At 47.5% G+C, this 18,644-nt stretch overlaps 1 protein-coding gene across 1 annotated transcript; it reads right to left on the bottom strand.

Moving 5' to 3' along the window:
- Positions 1-383: 383 nt before the first annotated feature.
- Positions 384-16,975, bottom strand: LOC106537915 (cellular tumor antigen p53). Its single transcript, XM_087703213.1, has 10 exons — positions 16,866-16,975; positions 8,884-9,014; positions 8,186-8,515; positions 5,208-5,394; positions 4,724-4,836; positions 3,755-3,864; positions 2,995-3,122; positions 1,421-1,521; positions 1,128-1,234; positions 384-1,013 (listed from the first exon to the last, which is right to left on the bottom strand). Exons 2-10 carry the CDS (start codon positions 8,986-8,988, stop codon positions 923-925), a joined length of 1,272 nt encoding a protein of 423 aa, XP_087559339.1. The 5' UTR covers positions 8,989-9,014; positions 16,866-16,975; the 3' UTR covers positions 384-922.
- Positions 16,976-18,644: the final 1,669 nt, after the last annotated feature.

Raw genomic sequence — 18,644 nt, 5'->3', positions numbered from 1 at the left:
TTCCCGCCCCCCCCCGCCCCCCAATCCTGGTTTAGAATTAAAACGTTCACCAATGACTTTAAGGAGAAAAAAAACCCGTTTTTATTCCATACAAAAAGTTGTGTGATAAAACAACGGGAAGAATCCAGTAATTTAAAAAATAATAATACCGTTGCAAGGAATGTACCAAGAGGGAGGCGCAAATAGAAAAGTATTTTTTTTTTAAAAAAAAGGGGACACTATAAAAACCAAACCTAGAAAAAAATTAATACTGTATTCGTGGCAGATGTAACATAGGAGCTAAAACTACGAGGCTAAAAGATTCGCTCGGTGGGATGTGTGTGTGTGTTTTTGTTTGGCAAAAGTTTGGCAAGATTCACAACTACAACTCCCAGAATCCTCCCCCCTGCTAGCAATTGTGGACTTCAACTCCCAGAATTCCACACGTTGAAGAGGGGGGAATTCTGGGAGTTGAAGTCCCACCTTCAAAACCTTGCCAAAAATTTTTTAACTTTGCCAATTCCTCTGCTGGTGGAGAAAGGAAGAGGGGGTTGATTGGGTTGAGGGGCGCGGAACCAGCCGTGACCACCCCTCTCCCCCAAATTGGATCTTTCGGAAAGGAAGCCCTCCCCCCCCCTCGCATTTGGGGGTCGGAAATCTGGAGGGGGGGCGCGTTTCAACACCCACATTGCACGCTGGAGAAAGGGGGAAGAAAGCTGGGAGCAAGAGGGGGGGGGTCTCTCCAGCTAAAATTGGGGAGCAGGTGGCTGCCCGTTTGGGGGGGGGTGATGGGGACCCCCCCCACACACAAAAACCACAGTGGTTCTGGGTTTGGGAAATGGAGCAGCCTTGGAAGTCCAAACACAGAAAGAAAGCTTAACAAACAAGGCCAAAAATATATTGGGGTGGGGGAGTGGGGTACGGGAAACCAGCCCCCCCCCCACTAATTGGAGTCCGGGGTCTCATCCTTCACGCAGACTTTCGTTTGATGAGGGGAGGTCAGCTTGCTTCCTCGTTTCCGGCTCTTCAGGAGGCTGGGGGAAGAATTTGGGGAGGGGGGGAGAAAGAGAACTCGAGTTAGCGAGCCAAGCTGCAAAGATGGGAGATGAAGTGAGCGTAATTTGGGGGGGGGGGAATCCATCACCCACCTTTTCCCGGTCTTGCAGCCCTCCGAGTTCTCCTTCTCGCGCGCTTCCTTATACTCCAACGCGTCTAAAATTTCTTTTAAGGTGTTGTAATGTCTCCGGTTGCGGATCTGCGAACAAAATGGACGCCTTAAGAGGTCGGCTCGGGGTTCAAGTTGCTTAGCCCCCCCCCCCGAAAAAAAGCTGGAACGTCCGACGCTCGAAGGGCCGGGGTGTGTGTGTGTGTCACCTCTTAACCCTCTCCCCAAACCGCCAAGACGCTACTCTCCCCAAAACAGACCCGACGTGCTACTTACAACGAGCGTGTAAATGCCTCCCGATTCGTCTTCGTCTTTCTGTGGCGGGATTTGCACTGGTCTCCGGCTTGGGGCGCAGGGACGCTGGCCTTGCGAAGGAGCTGGAGAAGCGAGAGGCGAGGATGAGAAAGGAAAAAAAGGGGGGGAAAAACAAAACCGCACCGCTGATATCCCACCCTCTTTGGGACAAGGAAAGGAGACCACGAGGAAGTTCCCCGGAGCCACGTCTCCTCCTCACATCTTCCTCCCCCCCCTTCCCGTTTTCAGGAGCAAACCACTTAGGGATAATGAGCTTTATGTACATTTTAATAAACAGAAACAGAACACCCTTGCAGCATCCTGTGGCGGGGAGTTCCGCAGATTAACTGTGGTCTGCACAAAGAGATTCTTCCCCGTGATCCGATGTACTTATATCCTTGGATCATTCCCCAGGCTCAAAATATTTGGAGAATCTACTCAACTAAACTGCTTTATTGCTGAAAGTCTCCGCGCAGGAATCTTGTAACTAAACTGCTTCATTGTTGAAAGACTCCGCGCAGGAATCTTCTAACTAAACTGCTTCATTGCTGAAAGACTCCGCGCAGGAATCTTCTAACTAAACTGCTTCATTGCTGAAAGACTCCGCGCAGGAATCTTCTAACTAAACTGCTTCATTGCTGAAAGACTCCGCGCAGGAATCTTCTAACTAAACTGCTTCATTGCTGAAAGACTCCGCGCAGGAATCTTCTAACTAAACGGCTTCATTGCTGAAAGACTCCGCGCAGGAATCTTCTAACTAAACGGCTTCATTGCTGAAAGACTCCGCGCAGGAATCTTCTAACTAAACTGCTTCATTGTTGAAAGACTCCGCGCAGGAATCTTCTAACTAAACTGCTTCATTGTTGAAAGACTCCGCGCAGGAATCTTCTAACTAAACTGCTTCATTGTTGAAAGACTCCGCGCAGGAATCTTCTAACTAAACTGCTTCATTGTTGAAAGACTCTGCGCAGGAATCTTCTAACTAAACTGCTTCATTGTTGAAAGACTCCGCGCAGGAATCTTCTAACTAAACTGCTTCATTGTTGAAAGACTCCGCGCAGGAATCTTCTAACTAAACTGCTTTATTGCTGAAAGACTCCGCGCAGGAATCTTCTAACTAAACTGCTTCATTGCTGAAAGACTCCGCGCAGGAATCTTCTAACTAAACTGCTTCATTGCTGAAAGACTCCGCGCAGGAATCTTCTAACTAAACTGCTTTATTGCTGAAAGACTCCGCGCAGGAATCTTCTAACTAAACTGCTTCATTGCTGAAAGACTCCGCGCAGGAATCTTCTAACTAAACTGCTTCATTGCTGAAAGACTCCGCGCAGGAATCTTCTAACTAAACTGCTTCATTGCTGAAAGCCTCCGCGCAGGAATCTTCTAACTAAACTGCTTCATTGCTGAAAGACTCCGCGCAGGAATCTTCTAACTAAACTGCTTCATTGCTGAAAGCCTCCGCGCAGGAATCTTCTAACTAAACTGCTTTATGTAAGGATTCTACACTGATTCCTCTTTTGACTCCGCCCCCCACGTTCTGCCATTTCTCCTCCTACCTCCTTCCAATTTACTCTTTTTCGTAGTTTCCAAGGCTTTTTCTTTCGCCTGCTCCTCCGACCGTCGGTCTCGTCCGGGGCAGGCGCAGATACGAACCTCAAAACATCGGCGTCCCAGAATCTCCCCGCTATGGGGAAAGAAGAGGTTTTATACCATTTCTTCAACAGCCTCCAGACGAGCACTGGGTTCAAATTCTAGCACATACTCTACACAACCCATGATTCCTTACTAGACTGAGCTTCTCGTGTTTACAGCAAGTCCTCGACTTAGGAATGGTCGCTTAGCGACTGTCCAAAGTTACAACGGATCCCCAAAATGGACTTCCGAACTGGATCCGTAGCTCCAAACCTCTGCCTTGTCTACAACCTCTTGCAATTCCATGACTACAATTCTTTGCTTTACGGAAATTGATATTTACTTCCTGTTTCTGGCAAAAAAGCGCCTCATAGCGGGTTCGTTTAACGACCGTCACAAAAAAGGCATCCTGAAATTAGATCGGAGTCACGTGATGACCCACCTTTACAAAACCTGGGAATCCCTGCCCTGCACAGGGGGTTGGACTAGATGACCTCTCGTGCCCCCCTCCAAAGGCTAGGATTCTACGATTTGGTGGCCAACCCCGCGGAATCGGGCCCGGATTGTGGGTCAACAAACAGGGTAGCTGGTTCCGTGCTGAATGCCGTCTAATTTCATCCCGCCCAGGGACAGCCATTTGAGACGGGGAGGAAGAGGCTGAGGGGGAGGAAGAGGGACACTCACTGTGAGGTCTCCAACGTCAGGATGGCTATGATGGGGCGTCGGTTCATGCCACCCATACATGAACTGTTGCACATGTAATTGTACAGGATGATGGAACACGCCATCCCCACCTGCAGGGCAGAGAGAGAGAGAAATGTGATAATTCAAAGTTACGATGGATCTCCACGGGGTACTCACTACTCAGTTCCCAAGTTTCAACAGCCGCCTGCCCCCCCTTCCGGTCATGTGACCTCATTTTGGGCATGAGCAACGGTGCCTAGAGGGGGAGCTCTTGCCTCACAAACAGCTTCGATCCGAGGTAGATTGCAGATATTTCTCTCTCTGAGCAGAATGAGAATAGATCTGCCGAACAAAACTCCGCACTGGCAACAGGGACGGGCATCCGGCCAGTAAAACTCTCAGCTCCATTCAATTCCCCAGGCTCTTACCCCGCATGGTATTACGGGGTTGTTAAAAGGAGATGATTTACTTCTTGACACAACGGATGCACGATTCATTTAACAACCATAACATTCGCTTAATGACTGCTGCCAAATGGTCATAAAATCAGTTCGGTCGTATGGGTGACCCTCTTCGCGACTGTCATCACACACGACTGTGATAGTAAAGCTCCATTACAGTCATAAATTGAGGGATTAAATCAATGAACCTCGAGCGGCTCTCAAGGACGGGGGAAAGCTGGGAAGAAACTGGGAATTCAGTAAAAGTGGCGGGGAGAGGATGGAGAACTCCACAAGGGGCAAAACAGGGCAGGAGGAGCCAACGGAACTCCTCGCCACAAGAACCAATCATCCCAACCATTTTTAGCCACATTTCTTGGCGTCAAACTGAATAGAAACAGCCCTCCCAGTATTTCTACACTACAGACCCTACGCCGGGTAGCCCAAAAGAGGGCAGCAGACGAAGAAATGGAAGGGTGGAGAGCTGGGGGGGACCCCACATCCCAGCCTCACCCCCCCAAAAATTCACCTGTGGCTTCTGGTAAGGAACGCAGACGCTGTGCCGTTTGGTGGCTGGGTCTGTGTAGTAACGGGCCTGGGGGTTTCCTTCGACCCGGATGAGATGGTCGGCGGGGGTCACCTCTGTGCAAAGTCAGAAATCGGGGTGCAGGGTAGGAAAAGAAACGGGGGGACATTTTGAGTTGATGGCCATCGCAACCACAGAAGGTTGAGTTCCCCCACCCTTCCCCAATTATAACTGGTCCTCGACTTACGACGGTTCGCTTAGTGATCATTCGAAGTGACAACGGCACATAAAAAGAGGACCGTGTTTCACACTTACGACCGCTGAAGCGTTCCCCAAATTTCAAACCCTCTGCAATACATCCCCGTCGTGTCCCTGAAGACCCCCCCTCTCCACAGATTTCAGGTTCCCCTGCAACACAGCCTTCCTATAACTCTTCCCTGTGTCCCAAAAGACCCCTCCCCTTTTCCCCCTGAAGCCCCCGGCTGACCGTCGTTGTGCATGGGCTGGCGTTCGTGGGTGGGACAGCGCCGGACCACTTCGGCCATGTGCTCAGACTGCTTGTAAACGGCCATGGCCCGGATGACGGAACCGAGAGGGGGGGTCCCGGAGGTCTTCACCAGCACTTTGCAGGTTTTGCACATTTGGCAATACAGCTTATTCAGCTCCGGCGAGAACTGCGGAAGAGAAAAGAAAGGAAAAGGAACATTTAGAAGAGAAGGAGCTGGAAGGGACCTTGGAGGTCTTCTAGTCCAGCCCCCTGCAGTTACGTTAAAAGCATTCCAAAAAACACTCCCAGGACGAATCAACCGGCAGTCCCTGACTTACAACCGTCCCATTTAGTGACCATTGATAAATTCACATTGTAGCCAGTCCTCGGATTACGACCGTTTAAATCTACAACAATGTTGAAAAATGTGACTTGTTTTAAATTTTAAGTTTAAAGTTTTTTTAAAAATTCCCGGAACGAATCAACCGGTAGTCCATGACTTACAACCGTCTCATTTAGTGACTGCTCAAAGCTGCAAACAGCACTGAAAAATTCGTGTTATGGCTAGTCCTCGGATTACGACCATTTAAATCTACAACAACGTTGAAAAACGTGACTTGTTTTTCACTTACGACCACCTCATTCAAATGCTCGGTGACTGACTCGTATTTATGACGGTCACGGCGTTCCCAGGGTCACGCGATCCCCTTTTGCGACCTTTGGGCAGGCAAAGTCAAGGGGGAAGCCAGATTCACTTAACAACCGGGTCACTCAATTAAAAATGGCAGTTTCACTTAACGACAGTTGCACAATGAGTCAAAACTCACTTTAACAACGGTCTCACTTAACAATAGAAATGTTGGGCTCAATTGTGGCCGTTACATCGAGGACTACTTGCATTTATTAAATTTAAACAGGGAGTCCTCGACGTACGACAGTTCGGTTAGTGACCATTCAAAGTTACGACGGCATTGAAACGTTTTTCGCATTATGACCGTTTGTGGCATCCCAGTCATTTCTGATGCTTGGCAGCTGACTCATACTTACGCCCGCTGCTGTGCCCTCTTTTATGACCTCCCCGCAAGCAAAGGCTAATTCGCTTAACGGCCATCTTGCTAACTTCAAAAGTGCGATTCGCTTAACAACGGCGGCCAGAAAGGTGGCAACACGGGACAAAACTCGCTTCACAACCATCTCACTTAGCAATGGGGCTCAACAGTGGCCATAAGCCGAGGACATTATTAACTGTATTTATTCAACCGTACTTGTTGAATTTCTGAACTCCTTCCATTTCACGAAGGTCGTAAAGTTGTCGTTGTGAGTTTTTTCCCCCCACCCCCCCCCGAAGGCCTGTCTTGCATTGCAATCATTTGTTGGTGGGACTGAGGGGGGGGGGCAAGATTTGCATCGCAAACCCCCCCCCCTCATTTCAAGCAAGCCCCTTACCCAAGTTTCCCAACGCAACCGTGTTGGCATTCGGGACCTTCTGCCTTCATTGCAAGAGATAAGGGAATTTGGGGCGTGGGGAGAGGATCTCTCGCCACATGCCGGAAAATGGGGCGGGGGTCTTTACCCCTCACCCTCCCGAGAAATCTGGGACCCTCCCAAAACCCAGCAGAGAAACATGTCCGGGCATGTTGTGGACGGGAAGCGTTCTGCGCAAGGCGGAAGGGAAAGGGGGGTGGTTTCCATTGAGACCCCCACCCTAATTCAAAGGGTGGGTATGCTGAAACCGGAGAAGGAGAGGGGGGCCATTAATCCCCCAACCAAGAATCGGGAAAGCGACCGATGGCCGAAGAAGCAAATCGATGCGTTGAAGTCACAGCTAGAAAAATCGGGGCGTCAGCTAAGCGGTGAGTTAAAAATTGGGGGGTTTGGGGCGGGGGCAGAGGGTCCCCCCCAAGGTGTAATCACAGGGGGTGCAAATAAATTGGGGAGGGGGGAATGAGAGGGAAAAGGGAAGGACTTCTCTCCGAAAGGCGCAGGAGAAATGCTCCCAAGAATTAGGGGGGTCTCACTGACATTTTCTGGGGGTCCCCATGAAGCTAAAATCCAATTAACGGTACCCAGGGAGTCCTCGGTTTACGACCACAATCGAGTCCAAAATTTCTGTTGCTCGGTTAGAGTTCTGCCCCACGTCGTGACTTTTCTGGCCGCCGTTGTTAAGTGAATCAGGTCGTCGGTTGTTAAGTGAATCCGGCTTACCCACCCCCCTTGATTTTGCTCATCAGAACGTCGCCAAAGGGGAATCCCCCTGACCCGCCCTCCGTGGCGACCGTCGTAAATGCGAGTCGGCTGCCAATTATCTGAATTGGGACCGCGGGCAATGCTACAACGGTCATTAACTGTGAAAAACGGTCGTAAGTCACTTCTTCGGTGCTGTTGTAACTTCGGTCATTAAACGAACGGTTGTAAGTCGAGGACTAGCTGTATTCGTGGAGGGGGGGGTGTCCTAGGGGTCACCCCATAGTCTCAGAAAGGAAATAGAGGAGGGGGGGCTATTCTTCCTGGGGGCAGTGGTAGTCCTTGCTTTACGACCACAATGGGGCCGTATATTTCTGCCGCTAAACGAGACAACGATTGGGTTTTGCCTCGTTTCACGATCTTGCCAGTCGTTAAGCAATTCACTGCAGTGGTTCAGGATCGAGGGCAAACCGAGATTGCTGGCAGGAAACGCGGAATCTAAGTTAAGTTGACCTCACCCGTCCACCCTGTGCGCTTTTAACAAACCAGGATCGATGGCAAACCGAGATTGCCAGCAAGGAAAGATGGAATCTAGGTTATGTTGACCTGATACCTCCATAGGGGGAAAGGGAACGATCCGGGGCGGCAGCCATTTTGACTTTTTTGACCTAAGCCCCCTCCCAGATGTCCCCGATCAACATAGAAGACCCAATTTTTTGGGAAGGAGGGAGAGAGGACCCCTGCCCCACAATTTAAGTACTAGAACTGGCGATTTCCCCGGTCCCACTCCGTACCGTATAAGTAACTGACTTGGCGGTGCCCGACTTCTCAAACTCCAGATCGAAGTCGAACTGGCCAGCATGGTCTTCGGTGGGGGGGAAGACGCAGCTCTCCCCGCCCCCATAATCTTTGGGCTCATTGAGCTGGAATTGGGAGTCCACCGGAAACTCTCCCAAACCCGAAAAGTTGCTGTAGTCTTCTCCCGCCGTATAGCTTTCAGCCAGATGCACCAACGGAGCACCAGCTGCCAACAAGCCAAAGTTGGTTTGATCCATGGAACTGCCCGCTTCTTGGTGGAAAGCGACGGTGGCTTGCTGGATGGAAGCGGGCATCATCTCTGATTCCTAAAACATGCAAATACGTTATAATTATATCCCGGATGTCACGGATTGGCCCGCTAAGAGTCCGCCAAAATGTTGATTTTTAAGTTTCCTGATTTGACAAACCAACAATCCGGGGCATTTCAACGCCCAAGAAACCACCAATCGTGGCTTGGTCAAGAGACGTTCTCCTCCACAAGAGACAAGCCACCTTGTAACCTAGTTGACCAGGTAGCGCTTGGCGGCGACTCAGGCAAACCAATCGAGTCGATCAATCCGTGTTTTTCAAACTTTTTTCGGGAGGGGACTTCAACTCCCAGGATTCCACAGCGGCTGGGGGATTCTGGGATTTGAAGTCCCCCAAAATGGCTGAAGAGAAATTTCGCACTCACAGCAAACAGGTTGGTGATTTCGGACGTCCAGATCTCCTCAAAGGTACCTTGGCTTAAGGGGAGGCTCAGCGATGGGTCGATCTCTTCCCGCGCGGCTTGCTCCATGTTGATTTCTCTTTCCGACGGGGAAACTGAGGCGTCAAAGAAAAAGGTGGACGCTTTTAACACTGTTTAACACGGCGAAAGACTTCGGGGAGCTGCCCCAGAGATAGCTTTGGGGGTCAACGTATTTATTTTTTATCTCTCTCTCTATAAAAATGTGTCGATGGATGTATGTATGTTCCGACATAACTCTGGAACGCCTCGAGCAATTTCAACCACATTTGGTACACAGGTGACTTTCTCTCTGGAAACAAATACTGTGGGGGGTAAGACACCCCGAAAACCCCTCTGGGGTGTGCGTTCTGTGAAGATACAGCCTGTTGTGCCTTCAAATGGCTTCTACCGTACTGCCGTAAAATGGCTTCTACCGTACTGCCCTAAAATGGCTTCTACTATACAGCACAGTGGCGTTGCCATGGTAACGGCTTCACAGTACTCCACAAGGGGGTTCCCTCTGGTAAGGGGGAGAATCCAACATTAGAAATTACGGTCCGGAAGTTTTCCCCCCCTATAATAAACAAATTCCCGGATAAAACTGAGTTATCGGCTAGTATAAAAATAAAATAAAGGAATACAACTAAATTGAATTGAATAATTGAATACAACTAATTGTGTAATAAAACCAAGTTGCAAAGCTGCCCAACTCACAGCGTTCAGTGACGCACAATTTTTTTTAAAAAAAACTCGCATCATAAAGATAGTCCTCGACTTACGACCACAACGGTTGTTAAGTGAATCCGATTCCCCCTTTGACTTTGCTTGCGGCAAAAGAGGCTCACGTGACCCTGGGTGCACTAAAAGTGTCATAAATTTTGATTACGTGACCATGGGGGTGCTGCGACGGTCGTAAGTGTGGAACACGGTCATAAGTCCCTTTTTTCACTTCAAACGGTCACTAAGCGAACCGTCGAGGACTACCTTAAGACAGTCCTCGACATACGACCACAAGGGAGCCCCAAATGTCCACTGTTCAGCGAGACAGGGAATTCAGTGAATTTTGCTCCGCTGTACGACCGTTCTTGCTACCGCTATTAAGTGAATCCTCGCGGTTCTTGATTTAGTTGTTCAGTGAATCTGGTTTCCCCATTTGGCTTGTCAGAAGGTCACAAAACGGGGCCCTGTGACCCACCCACCCCCAGGACCTTGCAACCGTCATAAATGTGAGTCGGCGGCCAAGCTTTGGAATTTGAATCACGGGACCCCCGGAGGCTCCAAGGGTCGTAAGTGTGAGGAAAGAAATCATTTTCCGCAAGGGCTGTCGTAACTTTGAACGGTTGTAAATAAAGAATTATCTGTATCACAAAAACATATTTTAAAAGACCCCATTCTAGCCAAGATTGAGGGATTGAGGAAATACTGCTCTATTTAACGGCCATAAACCACGATGGTCTGTTCAGAGAGAACCCTAAACTGAATCCAAGTTAGATTGTGGTGTAAATCCATACGTAAACCAAAGGTGGCTCCTATTTTTCTACTCGCATTTTTACCTGCTTTCGAACTGCCAGGTTGGCAGAAGCTGGGACAAGTCCCGGGAGCTCCCTCCGTTATGCGCACTAGGGATCCGAACCGCCAAACTGCCCACCTTTCTGATTGACAAACTCAGCGTCTTAGCCCCTGAGCCACCACGTCCCTATACTGTGCAACCTAGTTGGCTCCCAAATAAATCAATAAATAATAAAAGAAAGAAAGAGAGAGAGAAAGAAAGAAAGAAAGAAAGAAAGATGGAAAGAAAGAAAAAAGGAAGGAAGGAGGGAAGGAAGGAAGGAAGGAAGGAAGGAAGGAAGGAAGGAAGAAAGGAAGGAAGAAAGAAAGAAAAAAGGAAGGAAGGAAGGAGGGAAGGAAGAAAGAAAGAAAGAAAGAAAGAAAGAAAGAAAGAAAGAAAAAAGGAAGGAAGGAAGGAGGAAGGAAGAAAGAAAGAAAGAAAGAAAGAAAGAAAGAAAGAAAGAAAAAAGGAAGGAAGGAGGAAGGAAGAAAGAAAGAAAGAAAGAAAGAAAAAAGGAAGGAAGGAAGGAAGGAAGGAAGAAAGAAAAAAGGAAGGAAGGAGGAAGGAAGGAAGGAAGAAAGAAAGAAAGAAAGAAAAAAGGAAGGAAGGAATGAAGGAAGAAAGAAAGAAAGAAAGAAAGAAAGAAAAAAGGAAGGAAGGAAGGAAGGAAGGAAGGAAGGAAGGAAGGAGGGAGGGAGGGAGGGAAGGAAGAAAGAAAGAAAAAAGGAAGGAAGGAAGGAGGGAAGGAAGAAAGAAAGAAAGAAAGAAAGAAAGAAAGAAAGAAAGAAAAAAGGAAGGAAGGAAGGAGGAAGGAAGGAAGGAAGAAAGAAAGAAAGAAAAAAGGAAAAGGAAGGAAGGAAGGAAGGAAGGAAGGAAGGAAGGAAGGAAGGAAGAAAGAAAGAAAGAAAGAAAGAAAGAAAGAAAGAAAGAAAGAAAGAAAGATGCAAAAAATGATGGGGGGAATGATATAATGCAACCAGGATGATGGATTTAAAAAAAAATTGTGACAGAAATCATTGTTTGATAGACCCGGAAAGCAGAGGCAATACAGCTTATCCTCGACTTACACTTAGCGACCGTTCGAAGTTACGACGGCACCAGAAGAAAGTGACTTACGACCGTTTCTCACACTTACGACCGCTGCAGCACCCCCCACGATCCAATCTTCTCTCCTATTGCTGACATAAGCAAAGTCCAGGGGGAAGCCAGATTCACTGAATGACCGGATGACTAACTTAAAAGAATCGCCGTGTTTCTCTTTAACGACGACGCGACTTGCTTAACAACGGCGGCGATTACAACTTCTGCCAAAGAAAACTCAACGTACAACGGGGCAAAATTTGCTTAACCAACATCTCAACGGATATTTGGGGGCTCAACGGAGATTGCAAATGATAAGATGGTGTGTTTTATTTTTATTTTATTTTTTTAATTTAAATTTTTTTTTGCAAAAATAATTTTATACAGCCGCGTGCTTCCTGCCGACACAGGAAATGAGAACTTGGCTACCTCCGTTTTAAGTTTCTTTTTCTTTTCTTTTCTTAATTTTTAAAAAAGATTTTATTGGTAAAAAGAAAATACAACATCCATAACTTGTAAAAAACAATACAACTACATTTCGAGATATTCCCATACTATCAAATCATTATAAACATCAAAGGTTAGATATCTTATTCCTTCCCTCCCTCTTCTCTTCCCTCATTTCTTCTTTTCCATACCCTTTTCTTCCCTCCCTCCCCTTACTTCCTTCTCCCCTGCCTTCCCTCCTTTCTTTTCTCCTTTCCTCCTTTCCCTCCCTCGGTCCCCCCCTCCTTCTCACATACCTTCCCTCCTTCCCTTCCTCTTTCCCTCCTCCTTTCTTTTCTCTTAATCTCCCTCCTTTCCTCCCTCCTTCCTTCCTTTCAACTCCCCTTCTCTCTTTCTTTCCCTCCCTCTTTCCCTCTTTACTACCCTCTCCTCTTCCCTCCCTCCTTCCTCCCCCCCGGTTTCTTCTCTTTCTTCTCTCCTTCTTTCTTCCCACCTCCTTTCCCTTCTCTTCTTCCTCTTCCTCCTCCTTATCCTTCCCCCCTTCTTCTTCTGCCTTTCCTGTTCCTCTCCTTTCTCCTCTCCATCCTGACTTCCCTACTGTCCTCCTTCCCTCCCTTCTAACCTTTGTTACATTAACATATTTTCCTCTGCTGAGGACAACCTGGTTCTCTTTTCCTTTCCTTGCTTAAAGAGGCAAGGATTATAAATCCTCTCCCCTCATCTAAAATGAAGTTTAATCGCTAATTCCAAGCAATAGCAATAGCAATAGCAGTAGACTTATATACCGCTTCATAGGGCTTTCAGCCCTCTCTAAGCGGTTTACAGAGAGTCAGCATATTGCCCCCAACAATCTGGGTCCTCGTTTTACCCACCTCGGAAGGATGGAAGGCTGAGTCAACCCTGAGCCGGTGAGATTTGAACCGCTAACCTGCTGATCTAGCAGTAGCCTGCTGTGCTGCATTTAACCACTGCGCCACCTTGGCTCTCAAGCAGGTAGTTTTAAGTTTCTTGACTGCAGCAGCAAATGGCTGCTCCAGACAGATGTGCCCCAAATTAAGCAGAGACCAGGTCAGATTTAAAAATTAGGGAGAAAAAAAACGCTACAAAAATGTATTCCAGGCGATGTGGCATGAAACGCCCAAAATATTTGCGGGGAGTGTTAAAAAAGAAAAAGGCAAAATAAGTAGGTATTTTATTGTCTGCTTAAACACCTCCTACCTGGTCCATGCGATTGGTAGTCAATTTAGCCGTGTGTTTTTATTTTATTTTTATATTAACCAATAACCGGAGGTGTCCGGGGGATTTATTTATAAGGGGGGAAAATGTCTGGACTCAACGTAATTTCTAATGTTGGATTATTCCCCAAAATTAACTCCAAATAATAATAATAATAATAACAACAACAATCAATGCAAAAGAAAACTAAAGAGATGATGGATAGATATAGAATAAATTTTGATATGGGGTTTATTTTATTAAATAATAGCTGATAATCCATCAGTTGCCCCCCGTATTTATTTATAGTGGGGGGGGGATTTCCAGACCAAACGTAATTTCTAATGTTGGATTATTCCCAAAAATTAACTCCAAATAATAATAATAATAATAATAATAATAATAATAATAATTATTATTATTATTATTATTATTATTATTATTATTATTATTATAATACAATTGTATCACAGCGGCCAGTTGTTTCGCCGGATTTGGCATTGGTTACTAGTCGGGCCCCACCCAGGGGCCTAGGACGTCGTAACGTATATTATTATTATTATTATTATTATTATTATTATTATTATTATTATTATTATTACAACAATAAATGCAAAAGAAAACTAAAGAGATGATGGATAGATATGGAATAAATTTTGATATGGGGTTTATTTTATTAAATAATAGCTGATAACCCAGCATTGCCCCCAAATTTATTTATTAGGGGGGCGGGGGGAAACTTCCAGACCAAACGTAATTTCTAATGTTGGATTTTCCCCCTTATCAGAGGGAGTCCCCTTTGTGGAGTACTGTGAACTCAACTCAGCTGCGCTGTACAGTAGAAGCCATTTGAAGGCACAACAGGCTGTATCTTAACAGAACACAGACCCCTGGGGGGGTGGGGGTGTTAAGGGTGTCTTACCCCCACAGTGTTTTTCTCCAGAGAGAAAGTCACCCGTGTACTAAGTTTGGTTGAAATTGCTCGAGGTGTTCCAGAGTTATGCTGGAACATACATACATACATACATACATACATACATACACACACACACACACATATACAGATTGTGCTTTTCATGTCCTTCCTCGCTTTTTAACTCTTTGCCCAACCCTGATGTATAAAGTCACGGTTGAGATTTCATTGGATCGATCTATCTATCTATCTATCTATCTATCTATCTATCTATCTATCTATCTATCTATCTATCTATCTATCTATCTATCTAACATCTATCTATCTACCTATCTATCTAACATCTATCTATCTATCTATCTATCTAACATCTATCATCTATCTATCTATCTATCTATCTATCTAATCTATCTATCTATCTATCTAATCTATCTAATCTATCTATCTATCTATCTATCTAACATCTATCTATCTATCTATCTATCTATCTATCTATCTATCTATCTATCTATCTATCTAACATCTATCTATCTATCTATCTATCTAACATCTATCATCTATCTATCTATCTATCTATCTATCTATCTATCTATCTAATCTATCTATCTAATCTATCTAATCTATCTATCTATCATCTATCTATCTATCTATCTAATCTATCTATCTATCTATCTAACATCTATCTATCTATCTATCTAACATCTATCTATCTATCTATCTATCTATCTAACATCTATCATCTATCTATCTATCTATCTAACATCTATCATCTATCTAACATCTATCTATCTATCTATCTATCTGTCTATCTGTCTATCTGTCTAATCTATCTATCTAATCTATCTATCTATCATCTATCATCTATCTATCTATCTATCATCTATCTATCTATCTATCTATCTATCTATCTATCTATCTATCTATCTATCTATCTATCTATCTATCTATCTATCTATCTATCTATCTATCTATCTATCTATCTATCTATCTACCGGTATCTATATATTTTGCAGATTTGGCCCCTTTAAGACAGGTTAGATTTCAACTCCCAGAATTCTGCTGGCTGGGGAATTCTGGGAATTGAAGTCCACCCATCTTAAAGGGGGAAAGCTTGTGAAAAAGGTCCGATTTAAGACTTTTAGACTGATTTAGACGTTGAAACTCGGCAGCTTCCAAATTCTGCCCCCATCCAATGCCCCCAAATTGGATATTTTCTTTGGCACTGCCCACCCCCCCACACACCCCACCCCGCTCCATTTGGGCCTCGTTGTATTGATTTATCAGAGATCCCTATTTTGCACTGATTCCGTTACCTAGTTTGTTGGCGAAAGCCACCAAGCGGAGAGATCCGATTTTTTCTGGCTTGGCAGAAAATGCACCCCTAAACTATTTTTTTTCAAAACAGGCAATGCATTCTGGGTCGTTGTTTTTTCTTTCTTTTAGGAAACTTAAATGAGTGTGTGTTTGTGTGTGTGTCCCTCCCCACCAAGTTTCCCGGAAATAGCTATCATCCTTTGCTCGATTAGCAAAGTTTGCAAAGAATCACAAAAAGGTGAATCTGCTTTCCTTTTGCATCCTTTTAAGCCAAAACAGGAGGAGGCCAGCGAGGCTATACCGCGGCGTAAAGAAATGATTAAAGCCTTACCGGGGCTTTATTTCATTCAGCAATATATTTTTTTCATCTTCAGCGCGACGCATCTCGATGTGTACGTGCAAAAAAAACCACTTAACCCCCCCTTTTTTAGCAATCCCAATTTATACCCCCCCTCGGCCCTTTCTTTTGGTTCCTTCCCACTGCGGCCGACAACGGAGCGGACTGTACTATTCAGAGGAATACGGGGGGGACTGTATTATTCATAGGGGGGGGGGAAGCGAGAGAGAAAAGGAGAATCCGATTTCCCCGCGAAGATTTAAGCTTGCGAAATCGGTTCGACTTCGGTTTTAAAAATCAGAAGAGCCGTCCCGGCTATTGCAAGACCTGTTTCTCGCCCCCCGCCCCAAAATCCAGGAAAGCCTTTTAAAACACCCTATCTAAAAGGGGAGGGGGGGAAGACCCTTCCTAAAAGAGGGGACCCTTCCTTCAAAGAAAGCCATCACAATCCTCCAGCAGCCCCTTCCTCTAATTTAACACACACCCCCTTCTTTGCATTCTGACCCCCCTCCCCTTTTCAAATTCTCTACCATTCCAACATTTGGGGAGGGGGTCTTCTTTAGCAAAGTTTTTTGCCCGAAGAAAGGGGGGGGGGGAGAGACAGGAGAGATCGACAGAGCAGCATTAACGTCTCCCCCCTCCCCAAATCTTCCTTCTCCCCCCCCCACCCCCCTTCTTAAGGAAAGGGGTGGGGGGCTTCCCTTGGGTCAAAGGGGCTGGGGATTTTTTTGGCCCCCTCCTTCCCAGCTTTAGATCCATGCTATTTGAGGAGGGGTCGTGTTTTTTTCCCCCCCTCCTCTCCGAACGAAGCGGGGAGAGCGTGGGAAAAAACGAGAGAACGCCAACGTTCCATCGGTGGAACGCCGGGCGCCGCGGCGTTCCAAAACCGAACGCGGCGGCCTCCAACGTTCCATTCGCTTTCTCCGCTCCACTTTCGCTTCCTCAAGCTCCAGCCCAGCCAGGCGAAGCGGAGCGGAAGCGCCGGGTTGAGTCAGCGGAGGGGCGAAGCCGCCAAAGCCGAGCCCCCCGACCCCCGCAATACGAAGCCTCCCCAGTCCCCACCCACCATCACCCTCCACCCGGTGGGTTACCGACTCCGCTGCCGGATAGCGATCCGGTCTCCCAAAACTGGCCGCGCAGAGAAGGGGGGAAAAAAGCGACTTGGGTCCGCGAGTTGCAAAGGAACGCACGCGGTGGGGATTCCCCCGGCTCGAACCCGCGGAGCGCGCTCTCGCGAGCGTGGGAAAGGGGGAGGGAGAGACGTGCGGGGCCATCTTTGGAGCTGGCATCTAGCCGGGCATCTCCTTGGGGCGGGGGGGAGAGGGGACCGGGGGCTTTACCGGTTGCAGTGCCGCCTGCAATGTGTCTCCCCCCCCCACTCCAGCCCCAACTTCACCCCCAACGCCTCAAAAAAAGCCTCCCCCCTTTTTTTCCTGATTTTGCAAGGGCAGGACTACAGTTCCCATCATCCCCAGGCGGAGGGTGGGCCCAGGAAAGTCGCGCCCCCTTTCTTTCTTGACGTTCTCCCCGTCCCTACTTTCCTCCTCCCCCCGCGTTATCCATTTAACAGATGAACAGAGAAAGGGAACCTTGGAGGTCATCTAGTCCAAGCCAGGAAAACCCTGCACCATTTCTGACCAATGGCAGTTCCAGTCCCTTCTTGGAAGCTTGCAGTGACGAAGCTCCCGCGACTTCTGAATAACAGAATGATAACAGAGCTGGAAGGGAACCTTGGAGGTCATCTAGTCCAATCCCCCGCCCAAGCAGGGAAACCCTGCACCATTTCTGACCAATGGCAGTTCCAGTCTCTTCTTGGAAGCTTGCAGCGACGAAGCTCCCGCGACTTCTGAATAACAGAATGATAACAGAGCTGGAAGGGAACCTTGGAGGTCATCTAGTCCAATCCTCCCGCCCAAGCAGGAAAACCCTGCACCCATTTCTGACCAATGGCAGGCTGTCCAGTCTCTTCTTGGAAGCTTGCAGTGACGAAGCTCCCGCGACTTCTGAATAACAGAATGATAACAGAGCTGGAAGGGAACCTTGGAGGTCATCTAGTCCAACCCGCACGCCCAAGCCAGGAAAACCCTGCACCCATTTCTGACCAATGGCAGTCCAGTCTCTTCTTGGAAGCTTCCCGCGACTTCTGAATAACAGAATGATAACAGAGCTGGAAGGGAACCTTGGAGGCCATCTAGTCCAACCCCGTGCCCATGCAGGAAGACATCTCCATCCGCCTCTACCTAGGATCGAACTCACCACCGCTGAAATAGAAGAACCGGGTTCTGCAAAGAAACTGAAAGTTCGGGGAGCTTTCGAAAGAGTGTTTCCCCCCCCTTTTTTTTTTTGCAAACGAGCCTTCTTGGGTAGGAGCAGTCTACCGTGCAAGAGCAACAGGCGTGGGAATCTCGGGGGGGTGGGGTGGGGAGGAGGAGGAGGAGGAGGAGGAGGCGGCTCCCTAACTAGTGGGAGGGGGAAATTGGGGGGCGGGGGAGATAAGCCAGACTAGGGTTTTAACGGACTTGGTGTATGGACTCCAACTCCCAGGGTTCCGCGGCTGGCAGAGACCACGCCGGAGGATGCTGGGAGTTGAAGTCCGCTCGCTTTCAAATAAGCCAAGGTGGAGATCAATAGCGAGCTAGGTAGAAGCGGTTTCACGGGGGACGCGCGCGACTGCGCGTGCACACGCGCCGCATCCCCGTCACTCTTTCCTGCGATCTGGGCCGGCTTGAACCGGCTGGGTAAGGAAGTCGAGTTCGGAAAGAGGGCAGCGCTGCCCCAGCTTGTCTCTGGAATGTAAGAAGGCAGATGTGGGGGGGAGAACGGAGATCACAGAGCTGGAAGGGACCCTGGAGGTCTTCTAGTCCAACCCC

This window comes from Thamnophis sirtalis, unplaced genomic scaffold, assembly GCF_051295495.1.
Source record: "Thamnophis sirtalis isolate CommonGarterSnake01/CBP01778 unplaced genomic scaffold, rThaSir2_p1.2 scaffold_90, whole genome shotgun sequence".
Classification (NCBI taxonomy): domain Eukaryota; kingdom Metazoa; phylum Chordata; class Lepidosauria; order Squamata; family Natricidae; genus Thamnophis; species Thamnophis sirtalis.
The sequence above is the reverse complement of the archived record's forward strand: the minus strand, read 5'-3'. Positions and strand labels throughout refer to the sequence as shown.

Excerpts from the sequence above, each read along its gene's own strand:
- LOC106537915 (XM_087703213.1), bottom strand. The coding sequence starts at position 8,988 with ATGGAGCAAGCCGCGCGGGAAGAGATCGACCCATCGCTGAGCCTCCCC. Across the intron at positions 3,123-3,754 it reads CTGACGTTGGAGACCTCACA|CGGGGAGATTCTGGGACGCC; the intron begins GTGAGTGTCCCT and ends CTTTCCCCATAG. Across the intron at positions 1,522-2,994 it reads AAAGAGTAAATTGGAAGGAG|CTCCTTCGCAAGGCCAGCGT; the intron begins GTAGGAGGAGAA and ends TCGCTTCTCCAG.